At 37.3% G+C, this 18,788-nt stretch overlaps 1 protein-coding gene across 2 annotated transcripts in view; it reads right to left on the bottom strand.

Annotated features, from left to right (window-relative positions):
- Positions 1–18,788, bottom strand: part of GPC6 (glypican 6) — a 1,182,651-nt gene that overhangs the window by 865,734 nt on the left and 298,129 nt on the right. For both annotated transcript variants that reach the window (XM_003952414.6, XM_509698.7), the window contains exon 2: positions 3,064–3,222. In XM_003952414.6, the coding sequence (XP_003952463.1) occupies positions 3,064–3,222 (159 nt within the window). The remainder of the gene's footprint in view (positions 1–3,063; positions 3,223–18,788) is intronic.

The following is an 18,788-nucleotide window of genomic DNA, read 5'->3' as shown; positions in this document are numbered from 1 at the left end:
ATAAAAAGTTAAATGGAATCAAAGCATTTCTCATACAGTAAGAAAAGTGATAACCAGAGATTAATCATTACCAGTGATTGACTTCAGCCTCTCTGAATATATCTTGGACTGGATCACATGTATGCAATTTAAATTGCTGCTGTACTTAATAAAAATAGAAAGAAAAGTCATCAACCTTTCTTAATTTTAATTAAGCAGTGGTTTTTCATAAAGAGTATATAGCCAACAAAGACATACACAATCCAAATGACAAATTAAGACCTCTGAGAAAGCAGAAACAGAGGAAGAACCTCAAAATAGACAAGATGGAGGAAGAGACTCCAGCAATGATGCAAAATGACTAACCAAATAGGAAGTTACTAAAAATAAACTCAAAGTCCTTCATAGTACCATTGGTTTTATGTGGGAAAATAAAACTCAAAGAGGGTAACATTCCATAACTGAACCTAGATAGTTCTTTTGTGCTCACATCAAACTGACATTCATCAAAAAGTGACATGAGAGAGTATTTGGGAGGAAGAAAGGAACAAATGGAAAACTACCCACATGAATGCACAATCACTCATGGAAGGTGACTTAGCAGGCTCACCTTTGAGACAAAAGAAAATAAATCATACCAGTGTATAACTGACCCTCATGAATCTGCCCAGAGAAAATAGCAGAAATTGTGACAGTGACTTTTTAATTGATGATGATGATGATTATTATTATTAAGTCTAAGTGCTTCAGGAGTTGAGATTATTAGAATCACATTTAGATTCTCTCTTTTTTTTTTCCACTCTGGCTGAAAGCCTCCAAAAAAAACAAAATCATAATTTCTCTCCCATCCAACTCAATGCAACTGCAATAAGATGAATGGTTGCTAAAGAATTCATCCTCCCTTAGGTCAGATCTAATCTTAGCAAAATCAATGTCCTGTCAAACTGATTGACATCATACCCTTAGGCACATTAGAACAATTCAAAGTATACCTATATACCTATAGGGAGGGAGTAAGTGAGAGAGTGGAGAGAGGTTTCTTTAATAAGACAAACCAGATGTGGGATTAGAAACTATAGATGCAAAGATATTAAAAGTTATTGATATAATACAAGAAGTAAGTATAAGGCTCATCTTGTTTTGTTTTGTTGGTTTTGTTTTTGTTGTTTGTTTTGAGACAGAGTCTCACTCTGTTGCCCAGGCTGGAGTATACTGGCATGATCTCGGCTCACTGCAACCTCCACCTCCCAGGTTCAAGTGAGTCTCCTGCCTTGGCCTCCCCAGTAGCTGGGACTACAGGCACCTGGCACCACGCCCAGCTAATTTTTTTTTTTTTTTTTGTATTTTTAGTAGAGACGGGGTTTCACCATGTTGGCCAGGATGGCCTCAATCTCTTGACCTCATGATCCACCCGCCTCGGCCTCCCAAAGTGCTGGGATTACAGGGATGAGCCACCACGCCTGGCTGGCTCAGTCTTGTTGAATGGCTTTACTTGTTTTAAAAATGTCAACTCTCCATAAAGCTACCTAATATTTAATATTTTTTTGTTAAAGAATATATATCATCTACCGTGAATACTGTCCTGGAATTATTTTAACATCACTTTGGAGTACAGCTTTATAAACGCAGTAGAGGTTCTTTCTTGTTTGTTTGTTTGTTTTCCCAGAGACACAAGTCAAAATCACTGGCAACAGATCATTATCACCTGCTTTATGTAACAAATGACAAAACAGCTCAATTTGCTGTAGCTTGAAGTGATAGAGTGTAGTCCTCCAAACACAGAGTCCTATCAGGGGCTTCTGAATGTCACTGGATTTGTAACCTATAATCAAGAGTAACCCCTAAGTACTCCCTAGCTGCATTTAAGGGAACAACATTCACTGCATCACCGCTAAATAAAAATTATTTTCATATACATCCACATATAGTTATACACAAGGGAGAGCCAAAGACAGAATGTGAGGATGTTGAAACAAACTTGCAGAAAGATGAAACTCCAGTCACTTACACAGAAAACGTCACATCATTTGTACTGAAAATACCAGGTAGACCTGTCTTCCGTAACTTTGAGAACCAATTTGAAAAAGATCAGTGTTGCTGTAATAGTTTAAAACAGCAATAAAATGGAACATTTTACCTACTACACAGGAAAGAAAAAAGAAACATAAAAACTTTGGCCAACCTTTCCTAAACTGGCTCTGCTGTGCATTGACTGAACTGAGAGAAGAAAATTAATAGCAGCTCTTTTGCTCTAGGGTAATGTTGTAGGACCAACGGAGCCAAAAGAAGGTTCACCACAAGGTGCAAGTCTGGTTTACAAGAAATCATGGTAAGGTACATTCATTTCTTAGAGCACTAAAGACAACACACCTTCTAAAAATACTAAATTTATTGTTATCATTGTTGATACTGCTTATAAAGAATCAAACTACTTTTGAATATTTTCAAACTATTCAGGCTCTAATGCGAAAATTCAATGCTGAAATTTCAGTCGTAATTTGTAATATAAAAATGTTTATTTAACAAATAGAATATAGAAATAACATTGACTGCTTATAATCAGGATATCAAAAGAGGGTCTAAACCTTATACAGAATGCATAACTGCAATGTAAAATGTGCTATATGATTGCAATGGCAAAGTCTAAAATAAAGGAATCTGTGTCGCTGACATTTAAAACAAGCCTTTCCTCTTCAAATGTGATGTTATATTTCAAATAATCTTAAATTACGCTTATTTTTTAAGAAGAATCCCCATATGAAAACTAGACAAGCTGCAGTATAACAAAACCTGAATTATAATTCCTCTAATAATGAAAACTTGAGCTAAATCTTTACAATAAATCTCACAGGCAAAGCACAAATGCAAAACAGCTCTTTGTTAAACCAGGTTTTACCAAGATATTACTAAAAAAAAAAAATTACTGTCAAGAAAACTCATGCTTTTTCTAAAAATAGACAATGCTATAAATATTTAAGAGGGATAGAAAAGCTCCCTTTTTAAAAAAATATTTTTCATATGATACCAAGATTCTCATAGAAAAGTGCACCTATAACAAAGTGAAGTGAAAACCATTTCACCTACCGTCAAATTTCTTATGCCTGGACACAAAAGTGGTGCGCACAAAATGGCTTGTCTCTTCCACAAGGTTTTCAAATTCGAGTTTGCTTTGTTGGCTTAACTTGTCTTCCATTTCTGTGGTGCAGCATGTATATTCCTGAGGACAGATTCTTAAGTGTTCCCCTGCAATGAGAAGTTAAATGTCACTATTGCATTCTAAGGACTTCTGGTAGACGTTATAAATTTCACTTCTCTAACACTTTGCTCAAATCTCTGGGTGCTTGTTCCATCTACTTCTCCAGCCATCCCCATGAACTCTATCTGGGCCACAGCACATCAGTGTATCTAACATTCCAAACATGTGGTGGACTTAAGTTGAACCCGATATTTAGTCTCTGCTCCTCATCATGTAAGTGAAGGTGCATTAAAACTTCAAAATACTGTGGCATTTTTTCCTGGCTTTTATTTTTAATACATCAAGTAAACATCAGGTGATACAACGACACAAGATGTAATACAGCTATGTATGCTTTTCTCGGGAAAATTCAAGTAAGGCAAAAGACACTTAGTCCCATCACCAAAAGCAAGAAAAGATGATAACTGTCCCTTGGGTTCTCTTTCTGCAAGTCTGTCCCTGGGTATGCATCAGCTTTTCTCTAAGTCCAAGTGAGTGTGTTTTTAATGGTAGGTCTCATTCGCTAAGTTGACATTTCTTGTCAGACAGAAAACATTCTCCAGAAAGAAGGAAGTCACTGATGGGTTTAATTAATGCTTACGTTATAAGGAAATGTAGAATAAAAGGAATGAAAGCCTTGTATTTAATTCAACAGATCTATCTACTGCTTTCGACAACACTGCTTTCTTTAGTGCTATTTGCAAGTAGAAGCCAATCCTTTGCTTCATGAAATTAAAATGGCCTGTTATTGCATAAAATGTGAATTTCCAATTGAAGCAGCTCAGTTAGTGTCAAAAATCTTTCTCACAGCCTGTGGAGGGAAGAATGGAAATCCACCCAATGTCTTGCTAAATAAAACCAACAAATTGCTCCTGCTATTAAAGTCACCGTAGGACACTGAAAACAAATGAACAAAGTGCTTGACTCTGTGATTAAAATTCATTTATAATGTTTAATAGTACTTATAAAAGTATGTCCTATGACCTTGTGTGAAGTATAGGGTGTCTCATGATTCTTCGTGTAGTTTAATGCTTAAGCTCCTACTTAAAACAACAGCAGAATAAAAAAAAAGTTTACAAGTACATATTAACGTTAGGTCTTTTGCTGTTTTGAAGTGATTTTTTTTTTCTTTTTTTACTGTTAAGGTGTTTGAGTTCCTAACTAAAAGACACTCAAATGTCCAACAATTACAAGAAAAAAAAGGCTCACCATGACTAATCATCCGGGAAATGCAAATCAAAATCACTGTGATGTATCATCTCACCCCAGTTAGGATGGCTTTTATCAGAAAGATAAAAAATAACAAATGCTGGGGAGAATTCAGGGAAAAGGAAACTCATATACTGTCAGTGGGAACATAAACTATGATAGTGTCTATGGAGAACAGTATGGAGGTTCCTCAAAAGACTACAAATAGTATCCAGCAACCCACTCCTGGACATTTATCTGAAGAGAAGGAAATCAGTACATCAAAGAGACATTTGCATCCCATGTTTACTGGAACACTACGCACAATAGCCAAGATATGGAATCAGTCTAGGTGCCCAAAAACAAACGAACAGATAAAGGAAATGTGGCATAAGTACACAATGGAATAGTACTCAGCTTTAAAAAGGATGACATCCCGATGGATTCACAGCCGAATTCTACCACAGGTACAAGGAGGAACTGGTACCATTCCTTCTGAAACTATTCCAATCAATAGAAAAAGAGGGAATCCTCCCTAACTCATTTTATGAGGCCAGCATCATTCTGATACCAAAGCCGGGCAGACACACAAACAAAAAAGAGAATTTTAGACCAATATCCTTGATGAACATTGATGCAAAAATCCTCAATAAAATACTGGCAAACCAAATCCAGCAACACATCAAAAAGCTTATCCACCATGATCAAGTGGGCTTCATCCCTGGGATGCAAGGCTGGTTCAATATATGCAAATCAATAAATGTAATCCAGCATATAAACAGAACCAAAGACAAAAACCACATGATTATCTCAATAGAGGCAGAAAAGGCCTTTGACAAAATTCAACAATGCTTCATGCTAAAAACTCTCAATAAATTAGGTATTGATGGGACGTATCTCAAAATAATAAGAGCTATCTATGACAAACCCACAGCCAATATCATACAGAATGGGCAAAAACTGGAAGCATTCCCTTTGAAAACTGGCACAAGACAGGGATGCCCTCTCTCACACTCCTATTCAACATAGTGTCGGAAGTTCTGGCCACGGTGATCAGGCAGCAGAAGGAAATAAAGGGTATTCAATTAAGAAAAGAGGAAGTCAAATTGTCCCTGTTTGCAGAAGACATGACTGTATATCTAGAAAACCCCATCGTCTCAGCCCAAAATCTCCTTAAGCTGATAAGCAACTTCAGCAAAGTCTCAGGATACAAAATCAATGTAGAAAAATCACAAGCATTCTTATACACCAACAACAGACAAACAGAGAGCCAAATCATGAGTGAACTCCCATTCACAATTGCTTCAAAGAGAATAAAATACCTAGGAATCCAACTTACAAGGGACGTGATGGACCTCTTCAAGGAAAACTACAAATCACTGCTCAATAAAATAAAAGAGGATACAAACAAATGGAAGAACATTCCATGCTCATGGGTAGGAAGAATCAATATGGTGAAAATGGCCATACTGCCCAAGATAATTTATAGATTCAATGCCATCCCCATCAAGCTACCAATGACTTTCTTCACAGAATTGGAAAAAACTTCTTTAAAGTTCATATGGAACCAAAAAGGAGCCCGCATCACCAAGTCAATCCTAAGCCAAAAGAACAAAGCTGGAGGCATCACCCTACCTGACTTCAAACTATACTACAAGGCTACAGTAACCAAAACAGCATGGTACTGGTACCAAAACAGAGATATAGATCAATGGTACAGAACAGAGCCCTCAGAAATAATGCCGCATATCTACAACTATCTGATCTTTGACAAACCTGAGAAAAACAAGCAATGGGGAAAGGATTCCCTATTTAGTAAATGGTGCTGGGAAAACTGGCTAGCCATATGTAGAAAGCTGAAACTGGATCCCTTCCTTACACCTTAAACAAAAATTAATTCAAGATGGATTAAAGACTTAAACGTTAGACCTAAAACCATAAAAACCCTAGAAGAAAACCTAGGCATTAGCATTCAGGACGTAGGCATGGGCAAGGACTTCATGTCTAAAACACCAAAAGCAATGGCAACAAAAGACAAAATTGACAAATGGGATGTAATTAAACTAAAGAGATTCTCCACAGCAAAAGAAGCTATCAGCAGAGTGAACAGGCAACCTACAAGATGGGAAAAAATTTTCGCAACCTACTCATCTGACAAAGGGCTAATATCCAGAATCTACAATGAACTCAAACAAATTTACAAGAAAAAAACAACCCCATCAAAAAGTGGGCAAAGGACATGAACAGACACTTCTCAAAAGAAGACATTTACGCAGCCAAAAAACACATGAAAAAATGCTCACCATCACTGGCCATCAGAGAAATGCAAATCAAAACCACAATGAGATACCATCTCACACCAGTTAGAATGGCAGTCATTAAAAAGTCAGGAAACAACAGGTGCTGGAGAGGATGTGGAGAAATAGGAACACTTTTACACTGTTGGTGGGACTGTAAACTAGTTCAACCATTGTGGAAGTCAGTGTGGCGATTCCTCAGGGATCTAGAACTAGAAATACCATTTGACCCAGCCATCCCATTACTGGGTATATACCCAAAGGACTATAAATCATGCTGCTATAAAGACACATGCACACGTATGTTTATTGCAGCACTATTCACAATAGCAAGACTTGGAACCAACCCAAATGTCCAACAATGATAGACTGGATTAAGAAAATGTGGCACATATCCACCATGGAATACTATGCAGCCATAAAAAATGATGAGTTCATGTCCTTTGTAGGGACATGGATGAAATTGGAAATCATCATTCTCAGTAAACTATCACAAGAACAAAAAAACCAAACGCCGCATATTCTCACTCATAGGCGGGAATTGAACAATGAGAACACATGGACACAGGAAGGGGAACATCACACTCTGGGGACTGTTGTGGGGTGGGGGGAGGGGGGAGGGATAGCTTTAGGAGATATACCTAATGCTAAATGACGAGTTAGTGGGTGCAGCACACCAGCATGGCACATGTATACATATGTAACTAACCTGCACATTGTGCACATGTTCCCTAAAACTTAAAGTATAATAATAAAAAAAAAAGGATGATATCCCATCATTCACTGCAACATGGATGAAACTGGAAGACATTATGTTAAGCGACATAGTGAAGAAGAGAAAGATAAACATGGCATGTTCTCATTCATATGTGGAAGCTAAAAAAAGGATCTCTTGGAAGTTGAAAGCAGAACAGAGGATACTAGAGGCTGGGAAGGGTAGAGGAAAGTAAGAGGTCTGTGATAAGGAGATTTGTTAAAGGATACAAAATTATAGCTAATAGGAGGAATAAGTTCTAGTGTGCTACACCACTGTAGGATGACTATAGTTAACGATAATATGTTACATAGTTTCAAAATGCTAGAAAGAGGATATTGAATGTTCCCAGCACAAAGAAATGATAAATGTTTAAGATGATAGACATGCTAATCCCCCTATCTGATCACTAAACATTTTATGTATCAAAGATCACTATGTACCTTCCATAAATATGTATAATTGTATAATTATTTTATGCCAATTAAAACAAAATAAAAATAAAGGTATATCTTATTAAATTTCTAGAAAAGGAGACAAAAAATAAATATATATGTATTTTTAAAAGAAGAGGAAATGCATTATTCTTGAAAATGATAAACATCAAATTCAAGTTAATAATTCGCTCCTAGGAAGGATTAGGATTTCAGAGAAATACTCCAATACTTTTATCTATAATCATTTATTTCTTAAGCTGCTTGATGGATATATGGTACTTAATACATTATCTTTACTTTTTCTGTATGATAAAAATATTTTGTAACAAAAACTGGGAAATATGTTATTAAAGCTTAGTAGTCACTACAGTTTTGCTAGAGAGGAGGTCAGAGGGTAGCTGTGAAGAATGAAAAAACAAGCAGCCCTTGACCTTTAGAAGCCAGCCTGGCATTCATTCTGCTGTTACACGTAAACATTCTCACAGAATACCAACCTCAGACAAGACTACTCTGAGACCACAAAAAAAATCGACCAAGTAAAGCCACTTCATAGTTTTGTCTAAGCACAGAAAACAAGGTTACTGTGCCATTCAAAAAGTACCAAGCGGCTGGGCGCGGTGCCTCACGCCTGTAATCCCAGCACTTTGGAAGGCCAAGGCAGGCAGATCACCTGAGGTCAGTAGTTTGAGACCAGCCTGACCAACATGGAGAAACTCTGTCTCCACTAAAAATACAAAATTAGCCGGGAGTGGTGACGCATGCTTGTAATCCCAGCTACTTGGGAGGCTGAGGCAGGAGAATTGCTTCAACCTGGGAGGCTGAGGCTGCAGTGAGCTGAGGTCACGTCATTGCACTCTAGCCTGGACAACAAGAGCAAAACTCTGTCTCAAAAAAAAAAAAAAAAAGTACCAAGCACTTCCTCTCTTGGCTAATATGATGGACTTCTTTACTAATCACAGATTTATCCTTGTGCTAGTCTTCCATTTTGTCAGCAAGACTTATTGAAATGCCTTATTAGAGAATTACCTTATTATAGAATTAACTCTGCTTTCTGACAGCATCCAATTCCGCGTGAGCCCCTGACTCTATGGACCCTCCCCTAAAACACATAACCAAAACCCATATCCTATAATAAATTCTTTCCGAGATCCTCTTACTGAGACATGGTTCTCCGTGATATATGCTTGGTCTTGCAATAAATTATAACTAAACCTGTTCAACTACAAGGGTATTCCCGATCATCTTTCACGTGATGATTTCGACAACACCAAAATGGAACACTGCGAGTTGTGAAATTCTTCCCAAAGTGATTATGATACCCACATCCCACTGAGAAGCATGGTTCTAGAGCTAAAGACCCTAGGATAGAATAAGTTGACTATCAAAAGCAAATGGTCCATCAATCACTAATTTTCTTTTTAATAAGATATCAAGCCCAAATTATAAGGACAAAAATCAAATATCCACAATCAAAATCTCTAAGTGTTTTAATGACTTTTATATTGTCATTTGTTATTTTTCTTAATAACAAAAGAATATTATAATAAATGATCATGTTCTCTTTTTTCATACCCATGAGTATTTAAAAAAATAGAACATTCAGTGGAGTTATGGTTTATGGTGAAATAGATGTTAAGGGCAGTGCATAAAGAGAAAATCTTTCCTGAAGGAAACATACTAAATTCATCAGTAGAGTACCCAATACAGGGTTTTGTGAATATCACCCAGAGAGTAGGTGACTTTCTCAGTCAGTTCCTTTAACTCTACTTTGATTGATGTTTTTCTGTGGCTCTCAGTTAATTTCATCATTTCTTTCTTAGGAATATGGCAGAAGCCCTCCCACTTCTTTGCGTGACTATTTGAATACTATTTTCAGTTTCAATCACCTTAAGAAAGTTAAGGCAGCAAAACGCTAATCCTGGCCAAGTTTTATTCATGGCCTGGGGCATGTGAGCACAATTGTCAGTGATTTAAATTATCTTGCTGTCTCTTCACTTTCTCTCTCCGTACTTATCTCTCTATTCTCCATCTCCTCATCTCTCTAGGTTTCTTACTCCCAGGAATACATATAAACATAAAGAAATGAGCTGACCTCTTAAGAACATTTCCAGTTCTATGAACAATCTAATACTGCACTGAATTAGTAAGGCAGCTTCTTACATATATCTCCATGACTCTAAACTTCTACACACATGGAGAAAAATCTCTGGGAAATTTTTATCTACTACTACTTAGAAGAAAAATTTAAGTATCTAGACATCAAGGTTACCCTGACAGCTTAACAATGAACCAGAAACATGGCCACTACATTTTTTTTTTTCCCACATAAACCCAGAAAGGGCTTGTAGTTCCAGCTTATGTTTCCACTTGGGCTGGGTGTCCCTTAAACTGCAATGATTTCATGTCCAAAAATACAGACAACCTTTCATCCTGCAAGATACCATGATTTGCTCTTCCTTCACTCAATATGAAAGTGCTATTCATTTTTGAAAATTTTTTGTATTATATTTTTTGAGATTTTAAAAATAACAAGTCTTCCTGATATTTTCAGTTCTTTAATTTCTTATTTCTAGTGTGATATCTAAGTAACAATTACATTAATATGGGTATTAAAAGGTGACATTGTAATTTGACCTTACCACTTACTAACTATGTGAAGTGAGAAGGAAATGCTTAACAACTCAATTCCTCATCTGTAAGAATGGAAATGATGATAACAGGCTAGGAGATAAAATAGGGAAAAGGTTTAGCTCAGAGCTTAGCAAATTTTCATTAAAGTAGATATTTTAATTTTATAAACTATAATATGAAATATATCTAAGTAATGATTTAAAAATGTTGCTATGAGGATATCAAAAGTTTTTCTTTACTATTATAATTTCTAATAAGTAAAAATACAAAAGCTCCACATGTGTAAACACACAAAATGACTAGATAAGAGGAAATAGGTTTCTTCAAAATAATCAATCTATTATTATCTAATTATTATTGGAATTGATAACTGATTGATGTCAACAAAGAATAATTCATTGCACATTTATTTTCTCTTAATTCTTTTTAAATTTAAGTGAATAAATACAAACTAAGTATAGTAGATGCAAGATAGTTTTCACCATTTTCAAAATTTTTCCAGACATAAAAGTTAAATTAACAAGAACTATCCATCTATTGGAAGGTGGTACAACCTCCTCATATCATGGCAAAAAGAGTAAAGGTTTAGCAAGATCAAGTAATTAACAGTTGCTAATGTCTCTAAGCTATGTCTGATCATCTAATGTTGCTATGTTATGACAACAGCAAACTTACGAAAATTTTTCTGGGAGGAAAAGAGACATAGATATTTGGGGCGCGGGTGATGGAGTTATCTTCAGGAAACTTTCACATCACAAAGTCTAAGCAGGCACCACTCATTATTATCCCTCATTCAGAAGAGACCAGTAGCTTAACAGTTAACTCTCGTGGAATATTTTCAAATTGTTTAGGGAATAACAAACAAATTGACAAAATGAAAATGTTGTTGCCTGTGTAATACTGCCTTGAGTTATTTACTTTAAAAGGCTTCCGTATAAACACTGGTATGCATGTGTGTATATAAACTTTAATCTATACCTTTAGGAACAGTTACCATTTACAGTACTTCAAACAGGAATCTACACACTTGGGGTGGCTATGGCAAGCTTTCAAAAAGTATTAACTAAATCAATATGAGGATTTACTAATGGGCAGAAGAGATGTTAAAAATAAATGTTCATAGGTGAAATTGGTGTTGTTCAAGCTATGGGGTTGGCAGCATTATTCACAATAACCAAAAGGTTGAAACAACCAAAACACCCATCCACAGGTGAATAGATAAACAACTTCTAGTATACACATACAATGGACTATTATTTCCCCATAAAAAGCAATGCAGCGCTAACACATACTACAACATGGACATTATGTTAAGCAAAATAAGCCAATCACAAGAGGACAAAGACAACATGATTCCACTTATATGAGGTGCCCGAAGTAGTTGAAATCATGCAGACAGAAAGTAGAATGGTGGTTACCTGGGGCTGGGGGGCAGGAGAAAATGGAGAGTTACTGTTAAACGATTATAGAATTTCAGTTTGGGAAGAGGAAAAAGTTCTAGAGATGGATAACGGTGAAGATTACACAATACGAATGCACTTGATGGCATTAAACATACTCTGTAAAATGGTTAAAATGGTAAATTTTATATTATATATATTTTACCAATTTTTAAAAAGTAAAAAATTTAAAAAGTGAATTTGGCCCAAAAGGTTTTATAGTCTCTCCTCCCACTGCATGAATGAGACTTGAGAATCACAGAGGCCTGGCAACCTAATTCCTTGATCTGGGATGCTAGTCCCGTGTTCCCACACCACCCAGGGGAAACTCTGCTCACAGACATCGCTGGAACTTTGAAGCATCCCGATGTTGGAAGATCACTGTGTCAGCCTTGGAGTAAATCTTTCATGCAAAGTGCTTGTTAGAGCATGAGGGAGAGAGTACTGTGACATTCCCAAACATACAGGCTCATCACTGAGGTCTACTAGCCAGTAAATGTCTGAATGTGTGGCTGAATTCAGTCTGAGCCTTGCTTTCTTTGTAACATGTTACTAGATAGGAAGAAGGCTGTGGGATAAGTGAGAGATTGAAGTGTAGCTCTTCTCTTCCACTGATCTGAGCCTGCCGATATTCCTTAAAATTCTGACAATTATGAATGATCAGAGAAGCTAAGGAAAATCAGTTCTCCTTGGTTTTTTTTTTTTTTTTCCTAAAAAAGTATCTGCAAATGGTGGCTGATGGGTCAAACACAGTCCATCACCTATTTTTCTGGGATCAGTGAGCCATGGTTGGGGAAAACATATCGTAAGACTCTTTTGACCATGTGAGAGTTTAATGCAATTCAAATTTAGGTGTAAAGTTTCATAATGACACAGCCACACTTATTCATTCATGGATTGTCTATGACCACTTTGGCATTACAACAGCAGAGCAGTTATGGCAGAGACCATGTGACCAGCAGTGCCTGAAATATTTACTTGGTGAAATCATGGCAGCTACTTCGCTGTATGAAGAATCCAACTCCATCCCTTTCTGTTTAAATTTCTCCAAACAGCAAGAATTCCTATTCTCAGCAGAACTACCTTCTGACACCTACAAGTATTTGATATAACAATGAAATTATTCCAAAGTTATAACTTTTGAAGAAGGAGAAAGTGCAATCCTTTTATGAGTTTCCCACTCATATTCCTTTCTCAAATTGCCAAAGGTTCTTCATAATATGTCTAATATATAATTAGACACAACACTTAGCTCAACTGAAAAGGAGCCAGACACTCCCAGGACCACTAATAATAAAATCAGGATAAGAGACCAAAAATGCAGAACATGAAAAGCTGAAACTACAATAGCTATACCCTTATTCATCAAATCTTTATTGGAAAGTTTCTATGGGCAAATCATTGTGGTAGGTTCATGTCATACAAAAGCAGACACAGGGCCACATAACCACGATTACACAGGTTGATGCTTTCTTAGGGCACTTGAAGTGAATGCCAGTGAGTTCCTTGGGTCCCCACCTTTTTACAGAGCTCTTCACAAGCTCTAAAATAAAAAAGAGAAACTGTAAATGTGAAAGAAGGGAGTTCTACCAGGAAGTTGCAGAATGAGCTCAAGGACATATGATCAGACCATAAATTGTCATCTGTTTTCCAAAGAAGAGATGAGGCTGCTCCTCACTCTGCATGCCTCTTTCAACTTACGTGTTGCTCTTCACAAGATATTTTCCCAAATGCTTGCCCAGATGTTCATTTTCACTACAAGATGCTGAGGTGACAGCAGAAATGTGATTCTGCCAGATCCCACTCCCTCCAGGGATGACCTTGAGCCTGAAAATGGCCAGGAATAGACCTGGTGAGTGGCGTGGTGGGAAAGAGGAGGAGACAGGAGGGCCTCGTTAACCCCACAAGCAAGCCTCTGCAGGTCTGCTACAGCAAGCTCTCCGCCCTCAGAGGTGACACTCAGGGACCTTGTGATGCACATCCCAAACAAACAGACAAACAACAGAAATGAAGTGCCCAGAGTGAGTCACATTTCACAGACTTCAGCCAACTAACTTTTGGCTTTTATAGAGCTCTGGAGTGCAGAGGGAAGTTACTATTTTTGTCCTTCCTAGGAAGTAGATAGAAAGTAAAAATCTACAAAGCTGAAAGGTGATGGCAAGATTGCTACTAACAAACTCCTCCTTGGAAAAATATTTCTTTTTCTTGAGTTTGGAGAAAGAGAGAGATGGGCCTTCCATTCCATTCTCCTGAGGAGCCTCCTAGAGCTTCTGCTTTTACTTATTTTGGGTTTTTCACCCATCTCCTCATACTCCTTCAGAATACTACTGCTGTTTTCTGCAGATGCAAGGCCAAGCAGAGCCAGTCATTTCTTTCCCTTCATTAAGGCTTCTTCTCCTGTTTCTCCAGCTTCCTACTGATCTCAGCAGCCACTTCCTCTGTTTGAACCATTGCTTCCCAATAGGGTGAAATCATCCCCCAAGGAGGAAACAGTTAGTGATCCTGAAGGGGCAAGCAACAGGATGTCTCCAAGAAAAAGTAAGTTCTTGGACGAATCCTTGGAAGATTTCTCTCTCAAGCAGGAGATGGTCAGCAGTGGACCTAAAGAGGTGGCTGACAGCAAGAGCAACTTCAAGAAGAAGAAATAGTTCCATCAACTACCCCAGGAAGATTAGAATGTGTAAGGCATGCCATACACCAAGGTGACATTTCCTACCCCGTGTCCTACACCCCAATAAAAACCAGTTCACACCAAAAAAGAAGATGGCAAGATCTCACAAAACAGAGAGCTTCAGTTTCTGAAACACCAAATTCCAATTGATCAGAGGGCAATATTTATTTCAGAGTTGGCCCTCTTCAGAGTATACAGTCTATGTCAGAGTTCTTTCATCCTAGAATTATTGAAATTCCCATAGTCAACAAGCACATCTGGTGCCAAGTAACAGTGTTCTCATCATTCGACATGTCTCCTCAAATAAACATACAGTTTGTTCATCTGGTGCCAAGGATGTTAAGGAATTTAACCACACCTAAGGAAACAGGTGGAGGGAAGTGAAATACTTTAGAATACTTTAGAATTTAGCTAGAGTTTCTGATAGCTAAGATAATTTAAACTGGAGTTAATAGACCTGGACTGTTTTTAGTCTCATACTTTTCCTATACAACCTAATTGGGAATGGCAGAATGTAGGGAAGCCACATTTTTAAAATGTGTGTTCCAGTTCATTTCCTTAAGTTCAAATATCCTAAACCTCCAAATAAGCACTTTTCAACATTTTACAGTGTAAAGAGGTATTATAAATGATCCTTTCATATCTCTCAGGGCTGCTCTTGTTTAGTGAAGTTGCTCAACACAATAATCAGAAATCTTCCAACTTTCACACAGGTTTTAGGAAATTCAATTAACATTCTACTTTAGGGGACCTTATCATTCAAACTACCTGTATTATTGTCATCCTTTGCTGATGTCAATTTCCTGATAAAAACTTTAAATGCTAATTCTTGTAGTTCTAAAATTTTCACTCTGCAAAAAATAGCTCCTTTAAATGGGACCAATTAGCTAATTGTTTAAATCAGGTCCAATGGTTATGCAGACAGAATTTAAACATGCTACTCTAGATGACACAGAAGAAACTTCTTAGTTCTTCTGCCAGTGTTTCTGGCCCTTACCATTTGGTTGACTTTCCTGTTTCAGAGAAGCTGAACTGTTTAGGGGTGAGGATGAGCATAGAAGAAGGTGTGATCAGAATAATCAAGGGATAAAGCGTATGGGAGGTGAGGAGTGGGCAGTGTGGGAAGGCAAAGCAGTCTTAGAAAGCAGAAAGCATCTGGAGTGAGAAAAGCTATCTTTTCTTTTTCTCACATCTAACCTTGGCCTTGGTATGTTATAAAATCATTAAACTTGTAAATTACTTGGTTATTTGTAAATAAAGGAAGTTTCTGCCTGTTTTAACTATATATACAATTTATTCAATTTATACCGATAAAATTTTTAGACATTTTAAAGCGCTGTCTCAACACAAAAGATAATCAGGAATTTGTATGCACAACTACACACATATACACACACACTCACATTACACACACACACAGAGATTTCATTGTATTTCTCAGCACCAATTTTTAAAAGATAATGAATAGAAAGATCTTGAGAGAAAATCTGAATGCTGCAACTTTTCTTACTATATGCAAACAGTCCAGGAAAACTGTGGTTATGCATTACAGAGCTGACGACAAAACATGGGAGCATTTTGATTCTATTATGCAAAGTACAAAATATCCTCGTATTCACTGTGACAGGGCTCACTTGGGCAAAACAGGAAGCTTTTGGAAGCACCATGAGATTTAAAATTTTCAAGGGAAATTTGACATCTGTAGAAAAGTGCAGAAACTACTTGGAGGTAGTTCACAGTTTCAACATTAAATAGTACTACCGTCCTTTTAATAGCATCATATCATTGCAAAGCAGCATTTTTCCTTACTTTCCATTTCCCTAGCAGCAGATGAAAATCATGTGGAGCAGGAAATGAGGGTGGTGGTATCCAACTTTATTCTAGGGCTTGAGAAGTTGTGTGCTATCCATTAGTAAATAATTGTGACTATGTATGAAATAAATTTTTACAACGTACATGTATTATGTTTTCAAATGGTCACTAAGATTTTAGGATACAAATAGTGAATTGTTTGGACTTAATAAATAAAATGTTTAGTATTTCTTCTGGTTTAGGATGCCACAGAAAAATTAGTAGGACACTGTAATAGATTTGAGCCAGCACGGCTAGGTCATAGCACCCAGTAATGTAATCAAACACTAATGTAGGTGTTGCTGTAGAGGTAGTTTGTAGATGTGGTTAACATCCACAATCTGATGATTTTAAGTAAAGGAGATCACCCTCAATAATGTGGGCAGGCCTAACCTAATCAGTTGAAAGGTTTTATACGCAAAAACTGAGGCATCCTGGAGAAGAAACTCTTCCTCAACACTGCAGCATCAACTCTTGCATAAGGTTTGAGTCTGCCAGTCTGCCCTGCAGATTTCAGACTTGCCAGTCTCACAGTCTTACACCACATGAGCCAATTCCTTAAAACAAAGCCGTTTCTCCCTCTATCATATATATTATATATCATTATAATATATAAATGTAAATATATATGTAAAATATATATGTTCTTACATATAATTGGTCCTGTTTTTCTGGAGAACCTTGGCTGATACAGACACTTGGGACTCCACGAACAGAATACTTGGGAACCTCTGCACTAGCTCTGTCATCTTCCAGTAGGTCTACAATGGCACTCATCATGACTGCCTATGATTATCCATTTAACCCAACGTTTAGGACCTTTGCATATTATTTTTATTCCCTTTTCAGTATCCGTCAATGTCAGTATCTGAGATATTATAAATGGAGTCAGTATTGTGTTAACCAACTCTCCAGTTCTGAGGGAAATTCTTAATTTAAAATGGATGTATTCTCCAATATAATTCCCAAATTATACCAATTTCCATGACATAAATACTCCCAACACAGCTGATTTCTAGCTGCCAAAATTGTGTCATGAATGTTGAAGTGGGGAGAGATTTGCATAGTATCTTCTATGTAGTATTTCCTCCAGGCAGGTATGACAGACATCAAGAGTATAACTATTAATAAAATAATTAGAAACTGATGGTATTTTGGGGTCCACCACTTTTATGTTAACATAATTTATTTAATTGTAAATTTATGCATTTTATTTTTAATAATTGCTGTTCTTAGGAAGAGATTCAAAAATTCCTGAAATTTTAACAATCGGTTCTCACAAACCAATATGCGCCGGTTCTAGCATGCCACTCCTCGGAGCTAAGAGTACTATATATTATTGATTGGCTCCTTCTTTCACTTAATTGAGTCCCAAATCTAATAGAAAAGCCCCTAGACCAAGAGAGTCCGCATTTCCACTACCCACATAGATCTGCAGGGCAAAAACCTATTTGCCTCAAAGGAAAATCAGTTCCTCACATTTCTGACTGCCAAAGTACAGTAATGAATTACCTGGAGAGAAATGAGGAGGAGCAGAATAGGGTAGTTATTTTAAGAATGGTGGACAGTGGGGACTATGGTTCTACTATGTGCTTAAAATCACCACCTGTCACAAGAAGGGTTATCATCACGACAAGGTGAACCAAGGTAACTGATCCAGGTTTTGCAATTTTCAGTCCCAGACTGTTGCTTCTATTTCAGAACACAGAGCCAAAGCCAAGTAGGAAGCTGTTACTCTATGCTACTGTTATGAAAGACCTAAGGTTCCATATTCCTTAGCCATCTGCTCATACCACTGCTATTACACCCCAAACTAGTAATTATGAACTGTGTCTTGTTTACTTTTGCAGTGCTCACTGCTTTAGCATAGGTCACCACAGAGGTTCTGCAATAAAAGTTAAATGGAATGCATCTGATTCTTCTCATGTTCTTCTCACTTTCTTCGTTTATTTATTCATTCATTCATTCATTTGTTTAATTTCCACTCAATAACACACAAGCAATGGGTTAGGTATAATGCCTGGTGCTGCAGAAGAATAAGCAGAGACTTTGTGCTTAAGAATCTCAGAGTCAGCCAGGCGCGGTGGCTCATGCCTGTAATCCCAGCACTTTGGGAGGCTGAGGTGGGTGGATCATGAGGTCAGGAGTTTGAGACCAGCCTGGCCAAGGTGGTAAAAACCTGTCTCTACTAAAAATACAAAAATTAGATGGGCGTGGTGGCGGGCACCTGTAATCCCAGCTACTGGGGAGGCTGAGGCAGGAGAATTGCTTGAACCAGGGAGGTGGAGGTTGCAGTGAGCCGAGAT

Source organism: Pan troglodytes, chromosome 14 (assembly GCF_028858775.2).
Source record: "Pan troglodytes isolate AG18354 chromosome 14, NHGRI_mPanTro3-v2.0_pri, whole genome shotgun sequence".
NCBI classification, from domain to species: Eukaryota; Metazoa; Chordata; class Mammalia; order Primates; family Hominidae; genus Pan; species Pan troglodytes.
Note: the sequence above shows the minus strand (reverse complement) of the source record. Positions and strands in the feature narration are given on the sequence as shown.